This window comes from Hordeum vulgare, chromosome 6H (assembly GCF_904849725.1).
Source record: "Hordeum vulgare subsp. vulgare chromosome 6H, MorexV3_pseudomolecules_assembly, whole genome shotgun sequence".
Lineage (NCBI taxonomy): Eukaryota > Viridiplantae > Streptophyta > Magnoliopsida > Poales > Poaceae > Hordeum > Hordeum vulgare.
This window is the reverse complement of record NC_058523.1, coordinates 16,188,232-16,203,371: the sequence shown is the minus strand read 5'-3', so window position 1 is coordinate 16,203,371 and position 15,140 is coordinate 16,188,232. Positions and strand designations below refer to the sequence as shown.

General features: G+C 48.0%; 1 protein-coding gene and 1 non-coding gene across 2 annotated transcripts; one reads left to right on the top strand and one right to left on the bottom strand.

Annotated features, from left to right (window-relative positions):
• The first annotated feature begins 7,182 nt into the window (after positions 1–7,182).
• LOC123406701 lies at positions 7,183–7,404 on the top strand. Its single transcript, XR_006612360.1, has one exon. It is a non-coding gene; the product is annotated as a small nucleolar RNA U3 (small nucleolar RNA).
• Positions 7,405–12,693: 5,289 nt separating this feature from the next.
• LOC123403095 (ervatamin-B-like) lies at positions 12,694–14,343 on the bottom strand. The gene is made up of 2 exons (XM_045097065.1): positions 13,733–14,343; positions 12,694–13,499 (listed from the first exon to the last, which is right to left on the bottom strand). Exons 1-2 carry the CDS (start codon positions 14,313–14,315, stop codon positions 12,862–12,864), a joined length of 1,221 nt encoding a protein of 406 aa, XP_044953000.1. The 5' UTR covers positions 14,316–14,343; the 3' UTR covers positions 12,694–12,861.
• Positions 14,344–15,140: the final 797 nt, after the last annotated feature.

Genomic DNA, 15,140 nt, shown 5'->3' with positions numbered 1-15,140 from the left:
GCGTTTAGTGATGCACTGTCTGACTGCGGGCTGGATGATCTTGGATATGTGGGGGACATCTTCACCTGGCATAGAGGAACTATCCGAGAACGTCTGGATCGAGCGGTGAGTAACGTGCGATGCGCTGATATGTTTCCAGACTATGGGGTTTCCAATGAGGAGTATGATAAGTCTGATCATCGGCCTATCTTAATTAATATGGATCATAGTGTGATACTACAACAGAGAAAGAAACCAGGGACTCGGAAGTTTGAGGCTCGGTGGCTAGCAGAGGAGAATGTGGAGAACATCGTGCAGACGGCATGGAATAAGAGGAAGGAGGAAGGTTTAGGCCCCTTGGCCGATGTAATTGCAGGGGTGCATGCTGTCTTGCATCACTGGGACAGGAGTACGCTGAAGGGGCCGAGGTCAAAACTACGACAGTTGCAAGCTGAGCTGAATGCTGTACTGACTAGCCCATTATCTGATGAGGCAATAGTTCAGCAGCAAAAACTCCACATCAAAATTGAGGACATTCTCGAGAAAGAGAAACTATAACTGGATGCAACGAGGTAGAGCAGATTGGCTTGCAAAAGGGGATCAAAATACAGGTTTTTTCCACCGTGCAGCTAACGGCAGAAAGAAGCGAAATGCGATCATGAAAATCAAAGAACCTAATGGCGACTGGGTAGAGGAGCTCGATGATATACATGAGCATATTTCAGCTTATTTCACCTCTCTCTTCACGGCTGGAGCGCAAGGGGATGATGACACTGTCATTCAGAAAGTAAACCCTAGAGTCACACAGGAGATGAACACGGAGCTCAATAAACCCTACACTAGAGAGGAGGTTAAAAAAAGCTCTGTACAACATTGGTGATTTCAAAGCCCCTGGCCCTGATGGACTTCATGCAGTTTTCTATAAGCGTTTCTGGCACATAATAGGAGAAGATCTGGTGGATGAGGTGTTGCACGCAATACAAACCAGGCAAATTCCTAGGGGATGGAATAACACAACGATAGTTCTTATTCCCAAGGTGGACAACCCTGAATTTGTTACACAATTCAGACCTATTAGCCTCTGCAATGTTCTATATAAGATCATATCCAAAGTGCTGGCAGCGAGACTAAAAATGGTGCTATCAGAGATCATCTCACCCAACCAGAGCGCATTTGTTCCAGGCCGGCTTATTACCGACAACTTCCTCGTAACGTTCGAGTCCTATCATGCCATCAAGAGGAAGACATCGGGGTATGGCACCTGTGCTGTGAAACTAGACATGCACAAGGCGTATGATCGGGTGGAATGGAGATTTCTCGAGAAGATGATGATCAACCTAGGTTTCAGCGCCGACTGGGTGGCCCTCATCATGGAATGCGTTTCTCTAGTCCAGTATCAGGTACATATTAACGATGATCTATCGGCACCTTTTACTCCAACGAGGGGCCCGAGGCAAGGCGATCCATTGTCACCATATTTGTTCCTTATATGTGCGGAAGGGCTGTCTAGTATGATCGCATTTGAAGAGACGGCTGGTAATATCACGGGGGTTAAAGTTTGTCGAGATGCACCAGCGGTCTCCCACCTCCTCTTTGCAGATGATTCTCTAATCTTAATGCGAGCGGACCAAGCAAATGCAATATCCCTCCGGAAAGTTCTGGACGAGTACTGTAGGGCATCGGGACAGTTAGTCAGTGAGGCCAAATCAGCGTTGTTCTTTAGCCCTTGTACGTCAGTCCAAGCACGAGTGGAAATCTGCACCACTCTTAACATCATGGCCGAAGCTATATCGGAGAAATACCTGGGTCTGCCGCCAATTGTAGGAGTGCATCGATCTGATTGTTTCCAGCACCTTGTTGAGAGAATTCTGAGTAAGATCAGATGATGGAAGGAGAAGCTTCTCTCGGTGGGGGGGGGAGAGAAATATTGCTCAAAGCAATAATACAAGCTATCCCCTCTTATGCCATGTCTATTTTCAAACTACCGAAGGAGATTTGTAATGTGATCACATCGGCAATCTCAAAGTACTGGCGGGGTGATGAAGAGCAGAAAAAACACATGCACTGGTTTGCATGGTGGAAAATGTGTGTGCTGAAAGAGAAAGGAGGAATGGGTTTTAGAGACATCCAATGTTTTAACCTAGCTCTCCTAGCAAAACAATCTTGGAGGCTTCTAAGCTACCCAGATTCACTGTGTGCAAGGGTTCTCAAGGCAAAATATTACCCAGATGGTGTTCTGCTTAACTGTACCCTAAAGAAGGGGAGCTCATACACATGGCAAAGTTTGTGGAGTGGGTTACAAACATTCAGACAAGGCATCATATGGCGTGTGGGAGATGGAGCTTCAATTAAAATCTGGGAGGATCCGTTGATACCTAACAGCCCCAACAAAAAACCTATGACTCCGCGGAGTAATATTGTGCTAACTAAAGTTGATGAACTTATAGATGTGGACAGGAGATCATGGGACGAGGAGCTCATCACGGATATTTTTTGGCCAATTGATGCACAACGCATTTTAAATATCCCCCTTGCGGTGGGGATGATGGATGACTTTGTTTCCTGGCACCCTGACAAGCGAGGTATGTTCTCTGTGAGATCGGCATACCACCAAGAATGGGATAACCAACATGGGCGAAAGTTGAGGAGGACGAATACAAATCATTCCTCAGGTAATAACCCTATTTGGAGAACCATATGGAAGTTGAGGCTGCCCGCAAAGATCAAAATCCACATATGGAAATCATTACTAGGAGCTATACGATGCTATGGGGTTTTGGCAAATCAACACATCATGACCAGCTCTCAATGCCCGCTTTGCTCAATGGATTGTGAAAGTATTAAGCATGCTTTTTTCCAGTGCCCTAGAGTACAGGAAGTATGGAGGGTCCTAGGTCTCCTGGAACTGGTGAACCAAATTTGTGATCTCGAGCAGGACGGGAGTGCGGTCCTATCTGAACTATTACTCTCTAAGAGCACCATCAAAGCAAATATTTTGGATGTTGACCGTACTGAACTAATTGCGACGACGGTCTGGTATGTCTGGTGGGAAAGGAGGAGCTTTACTCACGGGGAACATGTAGCTGAACCACCAAGATCTGCACATCAATATCGGCACTTGTGAAGAACTTCGTAAGGGCAAGGAAGAGGAGCCCAGGTGCGGTCCGACATGGATGGCAACGGCCGCCTGATGGTGTTTACAAGCTTAACGTGGATGTCGGCTTCTCGGCAGATTCGGGGATAGGTAGCACCGGTGCGGTGTTGCGATCAAACAAATGGGTGTTCATCGCTGGCTCCTGCAGTGATATACCTTTTGCCGAAGATGCCACTTCAGCGGAAGCGAGAGCGTTGCGAGATGGACTCCTCTTGGCCAGTGAGGTCGGTGTGCAGCAGATCATTGTGGAGTCTGATTGCCAGGATGTGATTGACACCATGATACTCGACGGTAATTCACTAGGTCCAGCGGCGGCAGTATATGAAGAATGCTCCTTCCTCGCCAAGAACTTTTCTCTGATACAATTTGTCTTCTGCCCAAGGGAAGCAAACATAGTAGCTCACACTCTAGCTAGGTTTGCTGAACCCACTAGAACTATAAAGTGGATGGAGGAGCCTTCCAGCTTCCTCATTGATACATTAGCTAACGATGTAACTGTGTTTTAAAATGCAATATAAAAGCCGTCTGGCTTTCCCCGCTCAAAAAAAACTAGCACGACATGCAATTATCAGTTCATTGCATACAATAGTATTAATTAGCAAATTAACATTAATTTATTTTTGTTTTCACTCCGTCTTGGTCATATATAGTGCACAACCTAAGATGACCTATACACCGAGACGGAGTGAGTAAAAAAATTAGGTACTTTCTCTGTCTCGGTGTATAAGTCATCTTAGATTGTGCGCCGCGATCAAGACGGAGAGAAAAACACAAAAAAATATTAATTTCTTAATTAATATCATTGCATGCAATGAACTAGCCACTGCATGTCGTGCTAGTTAGTCTCAAGTCATTAAAAACATACACGCCCCACATCTCTTATTGGTTGATTCCTTTATTCATGTAAAAAAACAAGGTGAAAGTTAATGCAACGCGCCTAAGAGTTTTCGGTATTATTTGGTTTCGTAAGATGACTTATACACCGAGACGAAGGGAGTGCTATTTAGACAACTTTTCCGCTATTTGTATATTGTAATGATGCCTGCTCAGTTTCGCATTAGGTACTACCTCCGTAACAGTTTAGAAGGCACGGTTAAATTTACTCGCAATTCCACAATAGACAAGGTTTAGGATGCGTTGCAATTACTCGTAGCAGCTAATTAGTACTCCATTGTAATAATTATATATGCATGCGTAGTGTGAATGCTATTTTTCAGCCCATTTCAAAGGCAATCAACAACCATCTAGGTTCCAGAGAATTTCCAAGCACGTCTTTTAAACCGTGACAGAGTGAGTAATATATATTAATTAACTTCAGCACTAATAAATTAAATAGCATCTTTCCAGTGCCATGCTTTACTCGTATAAAAACCTTCCTCAAGAAATTTCCATGGGATTTCTTAATTAGTAATTATGAAAAGATAAAACTTCCTGGCGAGGGGAGCGAAGGCTCAGAGCATCTACAGCCAGACCCCTCAAGCCCTCCTTAATAGACCGGGCAGGCCGCCCGGTCACTACCCGGTCATTTCCATTTTCATCCCAAATATGAGGCGGATATGGACACGCCTGCCACGTTGGACTGATGGCTTGGCCCCACACGGACTCATCGGGAAACCCGATGGTCTGACAGGCGCCTCGACCGTCGGCGCAGTGTGAACGCCGTGTGGCGTCACTCTGGCTCCCCGCTCGAGGTCGGGGCCGGCTATTCAAGCCGACCGGCGGCCCCAACCCTAGCTCATCCGCCTCCTCTTTCTCTCTGCCGCGACCCGAGCCCGTGCGCCTCCTATCGCGGTTCCCTCTCCGTCAGTATGGTCCGGCGGCTCGTCACCACCTATGCGCAGCTCACTCCGGAGCGGCACCTTCAAATCGAGGATGAGATCCAGGCTCGCTGCGCCGCCCGCATCGCTGCGGGTCTCCCTCCAGACTCGCCGAAGACAGAGGAAGAGGAGGAGGAGGATGAGCAGTAGGAGGAGGAGAAGTTGGAGGCCATGAGGAGGGAGCTCCCGGCATGAGCATGGCCAAGGCGGAGGCGGAGGCCATGGACGAGGCTGTGTTGGAAGCCAACCGCCGGCTCATCCGGCAGAGGCACGCGGAGGCTGACGCCCTTTTTGACATCATGGACGAAGGCACCCATCGATGTTGCCAGCACCGCGCATGCGTAGACGGACGAAGTCGATGTTGGCGATGCGCCGCGCTAGGCTTGCCACACCTAGGAACACATCGCGGACGAAGGCACATGTCGGTGTTATCAGCACCGGGCATGCAGAGATGGGGACCTGCACAGAACCTATACGCCATATCAAGGAGGCTAGCAGAGAAGGACTCGACGACGATTGCGGCGCCAATCGGCAGGGGGCGATGTTTCCCGCAGTGGTCAGAGTAGATGAAGTGGTCGGGGAAGACGACGACGACGCTGGCGATGAGCTAGTGCTGGACGAAGATTAAGGAGGAGGACGGGCGGTACGGCTCGGGTGAGCGAGCTGCAGCAGCGCCAAAGGAGAGCGGCGGCGGTGGCAGGTTAGGATCGCGGCGGCGATGGTCGAAGTAGGCAAGGAAGAGAACGATGTTGGGGAACGTTGCATGGCAAACAAAAAATTTCCTACGCACGAAGACCTATCATGGTGATGATCATCTACGAGAGGAAGTTTGGATCCACATACCCTTGTAGATCGCTAAGCGGGAAGCGTTAAGAAACGCGGTTGATGTAGTGAAATGTCTTCACGATCCAAATCGCTGCCGTCCCACAATCCGTCCCGATCTAGCGCCGAACGGATGGCACCTCCGCATTCAGCACACGTACAGCTCGACGATGATCTTCTCCTTCTTGATCCAGCAAGAGGGGGCGAAGAGGTAGATGAGTTCTCCGGCAGCGCGACGGCGTGACGGCGATGGTGGTGGAGCTAGTCCGGCAGGGCTTCGCCTAAGCACCGCTGAAAACTAGACTAGAGGAGAAACAGATTTAGAGAGAGGGTAGCACGTGGCTAATTGTTGTTTCTTAAAAATCCTCAAAACCTTTCGTATATGTAGGAGGAGAGGAGGGAGGCCGCCAGCCTTAGGGCTGTCCCTTTGGCCCGGCCGAAGTGGGAGGAGAGGAGGAGTCCTCCTCCAATCCTACTCCTAGTAGGATTCCCCTTCTTGCTCTGTGATGAGCAACCAGAACAAATTTCTGAGGTCTGCACTCTCCAGCACTATCATTGTAGATTAATGAGCATCCAGCACAAAGGAGAACAGTCCGGGCAACAAAACGGATGATGCTGATTAAAGAAACTAAACCTTGTTCTAGCTGAAACATGCAACAATTGTGATTCGCCAATCTGTTGTTCTACAGAGTTTGGTCTGATTGTTTCTCTATACCATTTTTGTTTCTTATGTGAATTCTGTATTTTTGTATTTATAGAACCGCACCAATGTCATTTTTTCTTCTTCCAGAAATTAAGGTACATCGTCCCTTTCTGCTCATTCTGTCTTTGGTTTTGTCACTGCTCATCCTCACTGTTGCTAACTTGCCACCATGTTGCAAAAGTGGGTTTCAGGATGGCATTTTTTGCATGCCCATATTGCCAAAATGAAGTAGAAAAACAAATAATAGATACTGTAAATGCAACCGAAGTACTTCAACAGACAAGTGTATGCTCAGTGTGTGATGTTCCAGAGTTTTTGTTTCCTCAACCCATTTTTCTCTCCAGTTTTGTTCTTGTATGTCGCATTTTTTTTTCTTCTCTTCTTTCTAACATAACAGAGTTTGCTACTTTAATTTAAATAGTGGTCATCGCTAAAAAATTATACGTTGAAATTATTGGGCATGCAGCATTTGCTAGATATTTAAACTGGTTCAAAATCTCCACATCTAACTCAACAAGGAGAAGAAAAAAACAAAACAGAAGCAGCATTTCGGGTGGGATGGGCTGCGCTCTATTCTTTCTGGGGCTCAACTGCTACATGGCCACTAATCATGCCCTGAGGAGGCGCTGCTGTACTCAATTAGTCCCACCTCGCGAGTTGACAGGAATCAGAAGTTGTTTATAAGGCTAAGCGCTGCTGATTACAGCACGACCTTACTTGAACAGGATCTGTTCTATAGGCTCGTACCGCTGCATCCTTTACCAATAAGGAGGCAAGCACTTCAGTTTGGTTGATGCATTCTGATCTCTAGACCAGAGCTTGATTAACGGTCAGGATTCACCTGATGGGTGTTATCCGATGGCTGTAGAGGATCGTTCTTAGATTGGCTTCTGTCTCTACAGGGTGGCCTAGAGGTTGTCTGACAGATAAAAACATAACTTTTTGCATTTTTTCCCAGCTCCTTTTCGCAATGTGATCTGTACATTATCTGCAAATTTGATTCAGTTAGTGTTAGCTACCATTTTTTTCCTTTCCCCGAATTCCTTTTGGCGCAATGTGATCTGTACATTATCTGCAAATTTGATTCAGTTAGTGTTAGCTACCATTTTTTTCCTTTCCCCGAATTCCTTTTGGTAGTGTGGTCTCTACATCATCTGCAAAAGTAGATTCAGTTAGTGCTAACTACCCTAGGCAGCTTCAGGTTCAGAGTGAAATCCATGAATGGAGGATATCACAAACAGAGGTGAACCCTTGTTTCACTTAGTAGGATGACTTTGCAAACTGTCAATTGAAACAGAGGTGAACTCCTGTTTCAACTGTCCGAAGACCACACATGACACATGAGTAAGATTGCTCTTGTATTCAGTCAGTCTCTTAGTGGTGGCCAGGAAAAAAAAGTTGGTACTTCCTTCACAGCGAGATTTCCTTTTTTGATTTTCATTTCACAGGAGGGGTTTCATTACTACAAGAATAGTACAGAATTATATATGCCTGCGAGTAGGAAAGTATCCAGGTGAATAAAATTCAGTTGATATGTCCAGAGATCTTGCTCTGTCATCATCAGTACAGAATTACTGAATTGGCCAAGAGTTGGAGATCATTGAACTGGGAGTAGGCCTGCTCACTTCTCCAACAAAAGCAAGTGGAAATAATATCCCAGAGATCTCCACTGTCCAGTACTATCTTTGAGGACAAACGAGGATTCTATAGAACAGAGAAGAACAACTCAGGCCGCAGCTGGAAACGAATAAGGCCACTACGGACATGACGGTGTGTACACTTCCAACCTAGTTTGTGTTCAAGGGGTGCTTCCGCTAGAAATCTTCTCTTAGCCAAATCTGCTAGATATCTGCTGATCGAAAAGATTCCTTTCATCTGATCCATACATATATCTACACCTGTTCCAGGAGCACCATCGTTGAAAGATTTTGCTTCACAGCACAAGCTTTTATACAACACCTACCTGTCCATGGATCACATGCTAGGCTTGGCTTGTCGTCAAGTCCGATTCGGCGCCTTCATCCGATAGGTGTCATACTGCATCCACTTCTGCAAAGTAACCAATATTCAGCTAGGGATTCTCTTACTGTGTCGGGCTTATAGAATCAAAGAGACATGCCCCTCAAATTTGCGAATGTCACGGGCACCAATGGTCTAGTGATAAAATAGTACCCTGCGACCCGAGTGATCCAAACCCCCGAACTTCCCCAGCCCCAATAACACCACCGCGCGATAGGAGGCCCTGCCCGCTCCGGCGAGCGGCGGGCGATAGCGCACCCCGCCGTCCCCACCCCTCCTCCTCCCCTTTCCCTCCCCCGCCGCCACCGGCTCCTGCCACCGGGTAAAGCCCGGCCGGCGTCGATGGCGGCGGGGCATCACATCCCTTCCTCTCGGCGGGTGCTGTCGCGGGACAGCCACTTCGGGTGGAGGCACGCAGCTAGGCGGGGCGGCGTGGCGCGGCGGTGCGGGCGTCGCGGCTCCGTGGGCGGTGGCGCGGAAGGCCGCGGGTCAGGTGGGGCGCGTCTGCGCAGGGACGCGGGGGTGCCCTCGATTCAAATCTGGACCTGAGGCTCCTCCGGTGGGCTGCCTGCTGTCGTCGATGGCCTCGGCTGCTGGCGGGGTTGGCGCGGGTTCGGGCCGCCGGCGGCTGCGCAGCTGCGGCGGGCGCCCCGGTGACGACGACGGCTCCAGTCGGCGCGTGGTGGGCTGCTAGGGCCTCGGTGGTGGCGGGTTGGCCTCTTCCCGGCCAGATCTGGTGCGGGACGTGGCGGACGGCGCAGGGCCAGGGGGCGACGGGGGCGTGTGGCCAGTGCAGATCCGGCGAGGCAGCGTGCGCCCGTCGCGGTGGTGCTCCTCGGGACTTCCTGGTCGGTGGTGGGGCGGGGCTACTGCCTCGTTCGGCAGCGGTCGATCCGGGACTATAGGTGGCAGTGCGGATCTGGTCCGTGGCAGAGGATGGCGGTCGGTGGTGTACAGGCAGTGGGCCGACCTAGTCCGCGGTGGTGCTTGTCACCGCGTTAGTGCCACTTCTTGTTGCTCCTTCGTGTCGTCGGTCCGAGTGGGCACCCCTGTTGCTGCTATGCCGTGGACAGGTCGACGGCGCTGACTATGGGTGTGGCGGCATGTAAGTTTGTCTCGGGCTGGTTGTGGACCATGCCGGGGCTTGCTCGGTGGTGGTCGTCTGCAACTACTAGGCCGTGCTCCTCACAGTCAACGATGATTGTCTGGGGATGCAGGCGTGGATACCCCCTACTGTGGGATGTTCACCCAGGCCAGGCGGTTGGCGGTGACGACGTGGGTGGGGGTTGGGTCCAGCTTTGGACTCTCGGCAGTTGTGGTTGGTCCCTTCCGTAGCGGGCGTGCGGCGGGGGTGCAGCAAGGACAATGACGGTCCGGCGCCTTGGTGGAGGTGGCCGGCGGCGCGAGTGGTGGTGGTGCTTCCATTTGGCGGCAGGGCGGACTGATCGTGTTGCAGCGGCCAGGATGCTCCCTGTGCGAAGGTGTCGAGGAGCGGCTTGGACGGGGGCGGCGTCGTAGACGGCGTGCTTTCTGCAGCACGACGGTGGGAGCTTTATGGGCCTGGTTTGCTCCCGCTATCGCGTTCGGTCGGTTACCGTCATCGACGGTGGAGGTCGTGCCCTCCCGCGTGCCGTTGGTGATGATGCCCTTAGCCCCGGCTCCTCTTCCTCGTCGTATAGACCCCTCCTTACGTTGTTGTGGTGAGCCGGCGTGGAAGCTTCAAGTCTGTGTAGGCACGGGGTGGTGGTCGGTTTGGTGACGGGCTCCGATGCGCCTGAGGTGGAGGTTGGGATCGGGAGAAATCCCAGTCGGCCTGGTCGACACCGTCGCGGTGGCGCCTGCGAATGTCGCCAGACCTTCCTGTAGGGCGTTGGGGCTACCCTTCCTTTCCCCTCGCTGCGTATCGGGGGAATCCCTTAGCAGCAGCGGCGTCATCGTCGCATCCCTTCTTGGAGGTGTTGAGCTTGGTGGGTGTTTTTAGGTGTGCGCAACGGTCGTGGGGCTTCTCCGTTTTCGATGATCCGCCGGTGTTGGCATTTGTTTCTTTTACTCTTTCTTTTATGTTTCTTTTGGGCGTGCATGTGTTGTTTTCGCCCCAGCATCTATCGTTCGATGTACCAGAAGTGGTTGCTTTGTAATACAAAGCGGGGCAAAAGCCTGTTTCGAGAAAATAGTACCCTGCCACGATACAGACCCGGGTTTGATTCTTGGCTGGTGCATTCTCCTTTTTTCGGTGTATGAGCATACACACACTTGCATCATTTGTTTGTCTTACCGCTGATCCTAGTTTTGGTAAGCCTCTGCTCATCCCAATGGAATAGCATTTGAACAGCAAAGTGTGTGTTCTGTGTTTGATGTTCCAGAGTTTTATACAACACCCATTTTTTCCCTAGTTTTGTTCCTATAAGTCACATTTTTTTACTCCTCTTTCAAACATAGCAATGTGTCTGCTACTTTGGTAATTACCGACTGTAAGTTAATCTGGCATATATATACAAGGTAAAGAAAAAAAGGGACTAGCTATCTTGCAATAAGTGTGTGTTACTTTTCTGGTAGCCCACTCATCCATTCTTATCTTCCCCTTGCTCCTCCCCCTTCACCCAAGCAATCTCTCCCCTCTTAAATGAGAATTGAGAAATACTGATCTAGATATACCTCACCTATCTGCCCAGTCCTTCAATGTTCACCTTCTCATATTAATTTATCCGCCCTCTCATAAATGTTTGCCTCTACATTCGTCCTAAATTTAGATCTGGTAGGCATCCGACAGATCCAGCACATCTCGACACAAATTTTTTTAACTATCCCCGAATGTATGAAACTCCTCGGAAAAATGAAAGAGGGACTCGGTTCTAGCTCGCAGATATGCAAGAGTTAAGAGTTTAACGATGGCTCATTGTTGGTAGAGCCTTTCCATCTCTATGTGTCGTATCCGATGGTGTGAATGGCTCGAAGGCCTACATTCATGTTGCCTCTTCGGCCTATGAGTTCCTTTTCAATGTTACTTCTGCTTCACGTTCACAGGTCGAGGACACGAACCTCATTTTTCTGAGTCGCACTCTGCCCCCTTTGATCTACGACTGCACAAGCTTTATATTTTTTGTTAAACTATGTGAATATTACATTGGGTGTGAATGCAATTTGATCCAACAAAAATAAATAGCCCCAAAATAATATTTATCCTTTTTATAGAAACAAATACGGTAATATTTATTCATACGTGGTTGACTGGTGCCAAAAAATTACTTTCTCCTAATCAGATTTTGCACTCCCAATATATTTTCTTTACCGCATAAACTTTCCGAGTCTCTGAATTTTTTTGGTCCATATAATCCGAGTTTTTCCCATGACGCCATCACCCCACTTCTCCATTTTTCAATCTCTCGGTCCAATCTGCGTCGACCCCAAGCAACCCGTACCCCGCTTGATCTCCCACCCCACACGATGGCGGCCTCACCGCAAAGCGCGTCCCTCTACTACTAGTTCCAGCCACCACTCACTCTCGTTCTCATCCATCCGCAGCATTGGTAGTTGAAGCCATCAATTTTTCAATAATTGTATATCGCTCCATGTAACACCCATAGAGCCATCTCCCACGACATTAACGACATGGACTAGACCAATTATTGGAGGGCAAGGAGCAAAAAACCTGAATTTGCGGGCAAGAATTTTACGAAGGGGACTACGACATGGACCAGACGAATTATTGGATGGCAAGGAGCGGAAATCCTGAAGTCCTGGCAAGTAGTTTACAGAGGGGGCTACGGCATGGACCACGTCAATTATTTTTACCAGGCCAATTATTGGAGGGCAAGGAGGGGAAATCCTGAATTTACGGTCAAGTAGTTTATGGAGGGGAGGCTCCACAGGTGTTACACGGAGAGATATACATTATTGCATAGCTTTTCAACTATAAAAAGATTGTCTTTTTTTTCTTCTACATGACCATGTTCACGAGGGTAGCTTATTTCTTATGAATTTTTAATTGATTATCTTCATAGTTTTGTGATTCATTGTTTTGGCTCATGATTTGTAAATACTTTGTCCCTGTGAGTACTGATTTATCATTTTCTTGACCCCCAACAAATTCCATTTTATATAGAGTGATTAAAGTAAGTAGATGCACTAAGCACATAACATGTGCTGTACATGATGGCTCTAGCTATAAGTTAGAACCTTGACCTCATACCAAATCAACCGAAACTTAGAACTTCGTACAGATCCTTATTTTCAAGATGGATTACATACGTAGACCTATAGTAGCGCATGCAACATACGTAGGCACAGTGCACGTGCTGGCCAATATTACAAACTTTGACAAATTAAAATGGATGGATCTGGAATTCTAGATTTAAAGCAAGTGAGCTTTAATCAGTCGATCTACCACCTTTCATAAGAGGAAAGACTGGGCGTGTTGCAATGCCACACTGCCCTGATGAATGCTTTGTTCCCCTCTTCATTAGTATGTAGCCTTTGTCGCCCCATGTTGTCCCCCACGAGTTCTTCACGATCCAATACTTGGCTCCAGGGGCGGACGCATGTACTGAGTCAGCCCCATTTTGTTGTTGTTGCCCATAACCTACAACGGTGACGGCATGGTTCAGTTTAGTTGTACTACATGGCCCGTTGTAGATTCCTCCCTTGTAGTGGTGGAAGTGACTGCTATGTGACGAGATGGAAACTGCCACAGGTTGGTTTGCCACAGCGTTCATCAGCGACACCTCGCTATTGCTCTTGACTTTCCTGAAGCCAACGATCTTTGCCGCCGGTTTACGGTTCCTCAAGCACCGACCTCTGACGGCCTTGTATTTGTAGGAAGATGTGCTGGTGATCCCTCCATTCTTTTTGATCCACTGGAAAGCTCTGGTCACCAGGCCACCTTTGCAACCATTATCAAGGTAGTCGCAATCTATCAGCTGTTGCTCCGACAGAGACACCAGAGTCCCTCTCTTGATCTTGTGTATTCCTTCAATTGTAGCGACGGTGGGGAATGCCCAGCAAGATCCTGCAGTTCCATACCAATTCTTAACTTAATCATTATGCTTTCTGCGCATATAAAAGAGAGAGATACATATTAACCAACTAAGATTCTGGTACTGTTTGTTACTTTGTTAATAAGTTGTGGTTAATATATATATATATATATATATATATATATATATATATATATATATATATATATATATATATATATATATATAAGTGGAGAAAAATATGAACAAGAGATGTTATGTGTACCACATTGCTTTTGGTTTTTAACCGGGGTGACGACGCCTCTCTTCCTCCAGTCGATGCTCCTTGGCGCGCTGGCCGAGAAGTTGGCGTACACGGTGGCACCCTTATGTGTGCCCAAGCCATCGATAGACCCAGCATGGGTGGTGATAATCTGCTCGTCGTCGTCACCATCTTCCGATTGGTCATCCTCCAAAATCTGCCCGGTGTATAGCTCCATGAACTCTTCATTTGTAAGGTCGGTGAAGGGGCCCTCCCCAAGCTCGTACGTGAGCCCAGAGGTGGCCGCCTCGGCATTTACGGCCTCTATGAACCTCATGTTGCTCCTGTATACCTCAAACCGGCGAGCCTTCTCACCGGCGGTGGAGTAGGATCTGTTGTGCACCGTCATCCACACGTGGAAACGGTCCATCATCAGATCTTGGTGGTTGTCGGTGTCGATGCCCGACTGCTCACTTGGAAGAACATCACTTGTCAGCAGCGACTCTGAAGAGCAGCCAGCTAGTAATAGGCAGCTTGTGGCAAGGAGCACATAGAGCCCTAATGATGAACATCTAGAACTGGAGAACATGATCGTGTTACCACTCATTTGATGGTAGTGCTAATGTGTTGGTGTTGATTGGATGCCGCATGCTCAGCTTAGTTGTGTTCCTTTTATAGCCTAAAATCAGACAGCTATATGGAAGAAGTAACATGCATAAACAGGCGCCATCAGGCCCATCACAGTTAATTAAGGCTAAGTACGGATGCTCAAAAAATTAAAGCGACTGAAAGGTGTAAGTCATTTCCATACATGCACGTCACGTTGCTTACGTAAGACGCATGTACGTCATGACCCTCGCGTAACAAACGAAAGGGAGTTGGGTGCATGTATGTCATATGAACCGGCTTTCTAAAAATGCATTTTAAATTCGTTTTAAAATGTTAAAAAAATTCAAAACAAAATTCCACACATACATTGTACAAAGTTTTGTGGAAGAATCTCTTTTTATTTTGCCTCCGTAAAATGAATAATTTATGTGGTCCTAAATAACATTTCATGACATATTTTTTCCTTTTTTTGCACAGGCCAAATGGAAGATTATTATTCCTTAAAATTTTCTATGCGTACATAGAATGTTAAGATGTATGCATTTTTTCAGAATTTTTGGGCAATTAAAAATGAGTTTCTCAAAATGGGTTCATATGCCCATGGGTTTATCCGTGACTTCTCCGGCAAGTCTTGCCCAACCATATGGACAATGAGGTTGTCGGTGTCTAAAAACCAGACATCAGGTCGTTGTGCGAACAACCTTTTTTGATAGTCCGTCGAGGGACTAAAGAAAATATGTTTCCTCAAGCATCGTCATTGTCGGAGAAGATGAACTAGGGATGAGCGTACATAAGTAGTACCCAGGTTCATGCCACAATAGAG

What these genes read in the sequence shown, in the direction of transcription:
- LOC123403095 (XM_045097065.1), bottom strand. Translation starts at nt 14,315, where the DNA reads ATGAGTGGTAACACGATCATGTTCTCCAGTTCTAGATGTTCATCATTA. An exon ending in TAAAAACCAAAAGCAATGTG is followed by an intron (nt 13,500 to 13,732) that starts GTACACATAACA and finishes ATGGAACTGCAG; the next exon opens with GATCTTGCTGGGCATTCCCC.